This window comes from Morone saxatilis, unplaced genomic scaffold (genome assembly GCF_004916995.1).
Source record: "Morone saxatilis isolate NCDOM2014 unplaced genomic scaffold, NCSU_SB_2.0 Contig20, whole genome shotgun sequence".
Taxonomy (NCBI): Eukaryota; Metazoa; Chordata; class Actinopteri; family Moronidae; genus Morone; species Morone saxatilis.
In genome coordinates, this window is record NW_023339763.1 from 7,864,971 (window position 1) to 7,875,389 (window position 10,419).

Consider the following 10,419-nt stretch of genomic DNA (forward strand, 5'->3'; position numbering starts at 1 on the left):
TGCACATAATGATCCTTTTCTATGATGTAAAACGAGTCAATATTATTTGAAGTACAGATCGCATCCGGGTATTTTCGTGTGTTTTAAACGTTATAAATGTGTGTTTTCTATCAAAGGGAAGCTGTGTTATTTTTAGCCCGTGCTACATCACACCATGCAGGCTAAACGTCCCTGCAGCTGAGCACAGCTTTGAGTAACTTTGCATCAGGATCACGTGGTGCAATAAGACACTCCCAATGAACTAAAGTAACCTTGAGAGGGACTGACAAAGTGACAGTGGCAGTGTGTGAGTGGTAGCATGGATAAGAACGAGAGAGGACAAAACAAATATCTGAATTTTACACTCAATTTAAAACGACTGTTTATTTTGGTTTATTTGCGCATTAGGGAGATCACTGTTTGGCCCACTGGCACTTCCGGGGTTACATCCAAAGTGATTTTTATCTCAGGTACCTTCAGACTGATGATTTTAGTCTTGACTGGCTGTTATTTGACCTGTCTGTGAGGGGCTAATGAAACTAATTAAACAAAAAGTCATCCAGTAACTCTATTTATTTGAAGAAAAACATTTTTATTTATTTATAGTGAATTCTGAATACCATGGCACCTTTAATGCCTCATGCCCCATTTTGAGTGCAGCAACAGGCACATTTATATGAATATTTCAAATGAAAAGCATACAATGAACTATATCTATCTAGTATGTGTCCTATAAATTCACTCATCTGACTTACAAGTGTCTCCATGTGGCTGACATTGTCTTATTGTGCTGCTGTCATTTGACTGACCTTATTAAATGGGTGATTTAAGTCACTTGCAGCAGTGCCTCCCGTCACTTTCGCGTTCTTCTTATTTTTCTTCTCCGATCCCACTGCAGTGAAAACACACAAGACAGAGGCAAAGAATGATCGGTGTACTGAGACAAACAGCCAAAATCTTCATTGATGAAGGAGGAGAAAAAATCAAATTACAAGCTGTCTTTTTATTTCAATGTAGGTTGTAAATCGTAACCGAGTTACCTATGATCTTGCCAGCTGGAACATCAGGAGAGTGAACATGGTTTAGGTAACAGCATTGATTACTTAGTTTATTTAGTTTGCAATGTGCTCAAAGTACACACGAGACAAAAAAAACCTGCTGGGTAAAAAACAGCTGGAAAAACAAGTCATTATGTAAAACATGAAAGAATCTTAAGTGTTATCATATTTCCACAGATATGTGAGGTTGGGGTTACGGTCAGGGGTTAAAAGGGATAAATAACTTTCCATATTTTTTTTCTGACAGGATGGTAATAAATTGAGGATTCCTTATGTTTCAAGGTGAAAATGTCATTTTCTTACATAACACATGGCTTATAGTCCTTATCCAGTAAAAACATCTGGCTATATTTTATGAGTGAATGAATTATGTTTGATTTTAGTTTTACTTTTTAATGAAAAAAATGATCTAGGTCACAAGTCACGCAAAATGCACTAAAAACATGAGCACCCCTGTCTGGTGCCAGGGTTTGGTTTGTCCCTTCTGAGCTACTTTAGAAACATAGTGGTTCAACATAGCAAACAGCACTCATCTTTATGGTAGAATAAAAGATGTGATTTTTATCCAAAAATGTTAATACTGACAAGACTTAAATTACTAATTTGCCTTAGAGCAGCTTGGGGAAGTAGTCAGATATTTTCCTTTAGTAAAAATAGCAATACCAGAGTGTAGAAATAGCAAAAGTCATGCTTTTACTTGTCAAGTCAAGTTTTACTTCATCGAAAAACACTCAAAGTGCTAAAAGTAAAAGTACTCATTATATAGAATGTACAGTATATTATATTATTGGATTAAAATTATTGATGCATTAATGCATAAGCATCATTTTAATATTGCAAAAAGTTGGAGCTATTTTATGCCATTTATACAATGCTGGACAGCTTTTGAATTTCCATAAACATACATAACATCTCATGTTATCTTAACCTATAATATTACATCCAAATGTATTTGTTGAATACATTTTCTACTATTAATCTAAATCTGTGGTAACTGAAAGTAACTAGTAACTACAGTTACCAAATAAATATACTGTAATAATAATAATAATAATAGACATATCTAAAGGTGGGATTAGAAATCAATAAATTGTTTTATTTACAAATCTTAAGACATTTTTATGTCTTTTTTCATTGAAGATAAGTTAAGACGTTTAAGTCACGTGGCCAAAAATAATTAAAATTGATGCTATAACAATTATGTCACAATACAGACAAGAACAAAGGTAACCTAATCAAACAAATAAAACACATGAGTGGGTTAGTTGGGTTTTAAGATGTGTGACTAGTGCAATTGTAAAATCAGCTAAGAGGACAAAACAGATGTCCACCACAAAGAGGACAAAACAGATGTCCACCACAAAGAGGACAAAACAGATGTCCACCAGTGTTGAAAGGACAAATAACCTGAGTGATATATCTGTGTTAAGACCTGTTGAAGGCAAGAGATTAAGATTAAAATATAATGGTGGCATAAAAGGAACATAATTTAATAGATTGTGCTTAAATCTACAAGACAGATTGACATCTGCCTCTGGTTCCTATATCTTACCATACATTTCAACAATGTTTTACAGCCCTAAAGATACGAAACAGTGACCAGAAGCATGACGTCACTTTGACCCAGATATTTTCTTGCTATCTCTGTTCCCGCTCCAACATGGGTTTAATCAGTAACCAGACACCAACTTAGAGAACTAACGTACTTCCCTGTAATGCACCAATCATTTGTGATACCTTTTCACAATGTTAGTTTATTTTAGGGCTAGTTTGATGAGCAGTCTAAGGTTGGGGAGTAACCAACAAATCTCAGACTAACAGAAGTTACACAGAGTTGAAGCAGAAGAGGGCACTGGTGTTGTAGTCTCCTAAATTGACTTAGTTTAGTTTCTTCTGTCATAAGACACACTTCAAATATTCACCAAAAAAAAAACACCCCTAACTCTATGAGCCCCCGAAACCTTGTGGACTGAGAAAAACATGAGAAGAAAACTGAGTTACTCTCTCAGTATGTTTGTGATGACGAGAAACAAAAGCTGACTGGAGAAAAGCCCTGTTACCTGTTTGCATGTTATGTCATGTTACAGCCACTCATGTCATTCATGTTCTGATGGAAAGACAGTAGGTTTACTTAGAATCCATAAACACATCTTTTACAGCAATCTTTAGGCACTGGGGTTAGACTTGAACTCACTCCCTTTTTAGGCATCTTACCAACTTATTACAGTCTAGTATGGTTAGTCAAATACTGCACTTAAAGACACTGAGTACATCTACAATCCAGAGATATCATAAGATATTGTAGTCTTTTCCCACTATATTTAATCTAGTAAAAAAAAAATCATAAGCTTATTCAATAATAATAATAATAATAATAATAATAATAATAATTTGGATTGTGATCTCTTACTAAAAAGCAGTATACAGTTGGGGCTTCTTGTTATGTATCAGACATCTATGAGTTGTTTGCAGTTCCACCCGAGAGTGATTTACCATCTAAACTTGTCACACTGTTTCATTTAAATTTGAAAATTTGAAAACTATTTGGGGTCCTAAGAGGTAAACACTTTTCAACATTTTCACAAAAAAGGAAAAAATTGCCTTTAATCGATAGTGACAAGAGTGAAGGGGCCAAGACAGCATGCATTAATAATATAATTTATTATATCGGAGTTACTACTTTTACTTTTAAAACTTAAAGTAAATTAAAGTGAGAAAACTGCTATACTTTTATCAATAGTACCATTTTAAATGAAAAACTTTGACTCCTTGATGGAGTGTTTTCACATTGTGGAATTGTTTTTTGTATTTGTTTTTTTACTTAAGTAAAAAAACTGAAAACTATTTCCACCACTGCTTATTATTACTTATAATGGTTTCTTTTAAGAAAGTTTCCACTGCAGCAGCTCAGACAAAACTAGTTTGATGGATTTATGGGATGGTGCAGTGAGTCACTTGAGGAACTGTCTCACACACAGTACACTTATTGGGCTGAGGGGGGTGCTAAACTTTAAAGTCACTTGAGAAAAACCTTGAAACCTGCAGTGATGATGTAATTTGTGTGTGACTGGCCTGAGGGGTGTCTGTGTGAATAGTGGAAACTTCACATGTTTATTCATGTCTGTTAATTGTATGCATACGTTGTAGAATTTGTTGCAATAATATATTTTTAGCACTCTTTTGAACGGTGGAAAACAGAGACAAAGATTAACAAAGGAAGGTGAATCCTTTGTTAAATCTTGTGGTCTCTGTTTTCCACCGTTCATTTTCTCCCTCTCATCTTCTCTTTCCACCAGAATCACAATAACAGAAAAAGGAAAAGAAAAACAGAAAAAGTCAAAGGTTAAGGAAATGCTATGCTAATTTAAAATGATGGGGCAAAAATACATTGATTGATTTGAGAGGACTGAGGTTTCAGTTGTTGTTTTTTAATAGTAATGCTTTATTATATGTTTTCCTACAAATATGTTTCAAGATATGTATTTGTTAATAATTATAGGGAAAATAGAGATAGTGTTCAATTAGCACACATAGTTTTTTCCAGGACTTCTTGGAAATTATTAGAAAATGATTACAAATCCGTAAAACAAAGCAATACATTTTTTGCTTTACCAAATAACTGTGTGTCAGGTGATTTGGCGATTTGGAGTGTTTGATGTGACAGATATTTCTTGTGTGAGAAAAGAACGTGAAGAAAACAAACACGGAGACCAAGGAGGAACCAAAATGTCAACCGACGACAGTTCAACAAAAAAACTGACTGACTTATAAATATGCACGGTAAACAACCTCAGCACTTAAACAGTGATGATAAGGCCTGCAGTACCCAGAAATAGACGACGAGTTAAAACAAATTGAAACTTCTGTGCGACAAACTGGTAAATAGCCAGCATGCAACACTAATGTGTTATGATTCAGCACAATTGGCCCATTAGAAATTTCCCCTAAAATTCAGATCAAATAGGGTAAGACATGTTATCTGAAGAAAGTAGATGTTCTACCTTGTTTACCAACCCCCCCTCCCTCCTACCCTGCATGAGGTCGCGGTGCAATTGCAGGCTAACTAAGGAGGGCTTTGACTTGATCCAGTGTCAGTGAACTGTTAAAGCAGATGGTCCAGGGGGAGATTGGATGCTCAAGCTGCTTGCCTCGCCCCAAAGCCTCAAATTACTGTCTTATCCTAGCAGGTGGCCTAAATAATCAGAATTACCATCACTGTATGGACAGAGTGTAATAAATACACAGGAAATTGTCACAGTGGGTGTGAAAACAAGATTAGGATGTAAATAAAGTGGATTTGGGTTGAAAACTTTACACACCTAAATGTTTTGATTTGAGAAAGCACAAAACGATGATAACAGGTTCATCACAACAGAAGGCTCTACACTTCTATAACACAGCCGTTCCCAATCTCTTTGGCTTGTGGTCCCTTAAAATGATGTCTATGTGCAACGTGTAATATTTTTAAAGCCCTACAAGGCAAAAAGATTGTGAAGTCAGAATAAATTCACACAATTTTGTATAAAAGAGATGTATATTTTAAATCCTCCTATCCGATTAATCATCTTGGGACCCCTCAGATTTATTTTGGGGGTCCCTATCCTGCACGTTCGGGACCACTACTGTGAGCTTACCCTCCTTCACTTTCTTTATCATTTATTTTCAATCATCAATCAATCTGATCTGAGAACAACCCCTACACAGCTGCATGTGTTTTCCCCTCAGCACAACCCAGTGAATTCCTCAATTCACAGTCTTTCTCTCTCTCTCTCTCCCATCCTGCAGTAACTCATCGGCAGGGACAACAGTTTCGGTTGTACGTGATGGAACAAAACAACAAGCATAGCTCAGAAAAATCGGGATGATTTTCCCCTGCAAATCCAGATTTGTGCTTTCATCGGGAAATCCCACGCAGCGACTGCCGGTGAAAACTCCGCAGGAAAACTCCCCGCTATTCCCTCCCGAGACGCGCGCTCGAGCCTCACCTCGCGGGCACGAGCGCAAACACACTCATCGCGCGGGAAGCCCCTAGATGGACAGCACCGGTGGCTGTGACGGCGCTGGTGTGGGGTTTCCCAAATACCCCACGGGTGGCCAGAGAGCTATAGCCTGTGTGCATGTCTGTGCCGTTATGTAACATTTATTAGGAGCTGTAAAACTGCCAAAACTGAGAAAACCGAGCACCGAATTTAAGAATATCTCATGACATAATAAAATGTTTCAGCAGCTCGTGTCGAGTCATTCCCCTTTGCAGTTGTGTGCGCACATTTTGGCGTTTCTTTGGGAGATGCTGCCACAGATAGGACGGATAATGCGTGTTAAACAGAGCTCGGCAGCCCTGTCCTGTTGAGGCCAAACAGCTGCTGCCTCCGCGCCGTTTACAACTGCCCCTCCACCGCTGTCAGCCTCGCTGTCAGCTCCACAGTGCCGTACACCGAGAGAAAGCCTGTACCGCACTGCCTCTACCGGTGGCTGAAATTACTACATCATTTCTCGTAAATGCCTGACTTCTCAGTTGAGCTGCTGTTTATACTAAAGGGCTGGTCCCGGCAGATGTTTATCATACCAGGCTGTGGGGTCAGTGGATGAATGCGCGTGGGTATGTGTGTGTGTGTGCGTGCGTGGGTGTGTTTGCAGGTGGTTCAAGGTAGCAATTAGGCTCTTTATTATGTTTTTTTATTATGCATATTCTTTAATAGTGTACCATTTGCTTTGCACAATCTCCAAACTACAGTTTGATATCACAGATTCTATCACTTCTACTACTACTGCTAAACATTAAAATTATTATTATTAATATTACTATAGTCAAACCTATATTCTGCACATGATCCAATCTAATAATTGATATATACATCATGAATATAATAATAAAACCAGTCATTTCATTCTTTGTGTAAACAGCACGGTCAGATAAAGTTTGCAGTGTGTGACAATGCCTGCAAATTCAACTTTTTAATAAGTGGGTCTGCAGAATTGTCACGTGCAAGATATATAAAAAACATGAAAGTGACAGACGAGTCAGCTCATTCAGGTTTGAGGGTCGGAACCCGGTCCTGCCTACGTGCAATAAGCCGCCGTAATCAACCCGTGTTGTTATTAACTTCCTCCTTGCATTCAACAACGTGATTTCTCGGAAACAAGGCAACTGTTGGACTGAGGGGACTGCGGCGCATGCGCTGACACGCTGTAAAAAAAATTCACCTTCACCTAACTTAATTTTAGCATTTGATCCAGGAGCGTCTTCGGATGTCATTTAGAATATATGCAGGAGGGAATAAAGTGCAGATCTGCAGAGGTTAGATCAGCTGTTTACAGTGCAAGTCACTTTAGTTGTAGGGTTTTTATTTTGTGGTGTAAACTGGTGTTAACTGCAGTGATCTGTGTTTCTACTCATATTCACGATATGCACACTTAATTTAAGAAAAAACATGATATGCATGATCTTGCAATGGTAAAAATCTGTTAAGTGGTAATTATATAGGAAAATGTTTCAACATGCTCTTTGAAAAACAGGATTCTTAGTCAACATGTTTTAACTTTTGTTTTCCTTGTGGACATTTTTTACAGTGGGCATATCTCATCGCCCAGCCGGGGAAAACCCATTGCACCCTATAAATGGGGGTTGATTTCTGAGAGTCTTTAGTGCCACTTCTGATGATCAAGATAGGTCTCCAAGTGGATAACACAAAGACGAGGACAAGCTTCTCTGGAGCAAACTTAAACTAATCGGACTATTCTTGTGCATTTTCCTCTTTACGGATCTTACAACAAGCAAACTCTGTAAGTGATTTGATATTCATTTATCACTTCTACTATCATGGAATGCCTCATATTTACATATATTTTACTTTATTAACATTGTATTTTTGCCGGGAGCTGCTTAGAATATATATAATAAATAATAAATATCGTAAATCTTGAATACATGTACAGGAGGATACATTTGTTTGTAGCTAACATGAAACAAAATAATGTAACCAGCTGATGCTTTTAATTTTTTGGATGGTAAAGTTTGTGCGATTATTGCACACCATGCGTGCAGTAGGACTCTTAATTTCTCGAAAGATCAGTTTAACAGGGGGCTAAGTGCCTTTTTTTTAACTTAGGTGTATCTCATGCATGCAGCAGTGGAGGAGGAGGAGGCGTGTGGTCTCTCCGCGCACTACTAGAAATTTCACCCGCAGGAATAGGATCAAGTTGCAGGAAGAGTTTTGGATTGCATATAGCAGTCCATGTGCATTTTAAAACTTTTATAATGATAAAGCCATAAAAGTGAAGTCCCGGAATGATTTTTGGTTCATTTTGACCTTCATAAGTAACGCTTACTCCTACGCGTAAACGCCCCCAATCCCCGGTCAGCCTACGTGCCCTGGCCGTGAACTCCGCTCACCCTCCTCCTGCAGGCAGCAGGCAGCAGTAAATCTAAACTGACGCGGGAGTTCATTTGCTCTCACAACTGTATATCACCCACAGTATTACTCATTTATCTAAAGACTTACTCCTTTTCCTCTCTTCCTGCATATTTTAGGCAAACATGCCTGTGTCAAGGATGAGGATGAGACCATGGCTGGAGAAGATGATCGACTCAAACTCCATCACGGGTCTGCATTGGGTGGATAAGGTGAGAGGCTTATTTTAACAAATTGGATTGGTTCATGTAAATGGTATTTACTGAAGTGCAGTCAGTATATTTTAATACTTACAGAAATAGATATTTAGAAATGTAATTGCGAAACAACTTCATATTACTTTTAGAGTAGTTTGTTTGAAGTTGGGATAAATGTTGGAGTTAATATTTTAAACCAACACTTCTGGTACTCATAACAGGTAAAAAATAGACACCAAAACAAATTCTTATTTTGTGTGTGTTACTACTGTGGCAAATGATACAGTGCTATGCAAATATTATTTTTACATAATTTTTGCCAATGCAATAGAAAACTGTTAACAGTGGCCTGCTCAGTTTGAATGGCAGCCTCTTGCAATATATCACAATTTTTCTATGTCTTTGTTCCTTACAGGATAGAACGATGTTCTCAATTCCTTGGAAGCATGCAGCTCGACATGGCTGGGAGATGGAGAAGGACGCGTGTCTGTTCAAAAAGTGGGCCATTCACACAGGTGAGCCAGCATGAACACACACCTAAACTATGCAAATAATAACACAGAAGATTCTTGTTTTTATGGATGAAAAAGGTGTGAAACTAAACAAAATGCATTCTGCAGGGAAATATGTGGAAGGTCAGACCAGTGACCCGAAGACATGGAAAGCCAACTTCCGCTGTGCAATGAACTCACTGCCTGACATCGAGGAGGTGAAAGACAAGAGCATCAATAAAGGCCACCAAGCCATGCGCGTCTTCAGGATGTTGCCTGCCACACCAAAATCTAGAGGTGAGACAACTGACAGGAAGTGAGCAAGCATTCTTAAAAAAAAAAAAGAATTAACGTTGGTCTGCAGCATCTTTCAGTTGCTGATGTTTTTTTTCTTTTTCTGTTACTCAGTTTGTTCTGCAATCACGCCATGAGCCATTTAAGATGTTTTAAGTGATCAAAATGTCTCTCTTTCACCTGCACAGATAAACGAAACAAAGCAAAGGACACAAAGCCAAGGAAGAAGGTAAATACAGTACATTTTTTATGACTATTCTACTTTTATATTGACTTAAGTGAAATTTATTGGTTACGTAGTCAGAGGTCTATTCAAATTATGTCACGCTCACACTGACCCAGATCGTTTTAATGGCACTGGTGCAGTAGCTAGACATACGACTGCAAATGTTTGCTGTGGTTTTTTCCTAAATCTCACAGAATGTGACTTTATTTCTGTCTCTGCAGAGCTCAATTGTCAAGATGGAGGACGACATGGACAGTAAGACTTCCATGGATGAGTCAGCGCCAGAAGAAACTTTCTCCACTCAGGAGAACACAGTTGACAGCACAGTGAACACAGAGCAGCAAGGTGAGGAAGAAAATATGTATAGTTGAAGATATAATTTTAGGTTACTGCATGTAGGAAATGTTGCCTTGAATTTGCCACTTAAAGTTAGAGCACCAAGTTTATTTAATGCTATTGTTTGCCATCTTTGCAGAATTCATGTTTGTGGCTCCGTCTGAAGTTCCTGACTGGTCAGTTGACATTGAGCTTGAGAGCTATAACAACAACAACTTCCACCAAAGATTTGAAGTTTCACCTGACCACAGCCCTGGTACGACAACAACACATATCGCATACTTGCTTAAATACATGCTTTAGGACTAAGTGAAATTAAGTAAATTCAAACAGATAGACCAATATCACAATGCCATACTCATGTCCCCTCTCCTTTCTCTCCCATTCTATTTGCTGTGATCTTCCAGATTACGACTCTGCCAACGA

The 10,419-nt window shown here is 38.1% G+C and overlaps 1 protein-coding gene across 1 annotated transcript in view; it reads left to right on the forward strand.

Moving 5' to 3' along the window:
- The first annotated feature begins 7,659 nt into the window (after positions 1 to 7,659).
- Positions 7,660 to 10,419, forward strand: part of irf1b (interferon regulatory factor 1b) — a 4,494-nt gene continuing 1,734 nt past the window's right edge. Inside the window, 7 exon segments of the mRNA XM_035667056.1 lie at positions 7,660 to 7,820; positions 8,569 to 8,661; positions 9,062 to 9,161; positions 9,267 to 9,434; positions 9,620 to 9,660; positions 9,879 to 10,002; positions 10,133 to 10,249. Of these exon segments, the coding sequence (XP_035522949.1) occupies positions 8,575 to 8,661; positions 9,062 to 9,161; positions 9,267 to 9,434; positions 9,620 to 9,660; positions 9,879 to 10,002; positions 10,133 to 10,249 (637 nt within the window). The 5' untranslated portion in view covers positions 7,660 to 7,820; positions 8,569 to 8,574.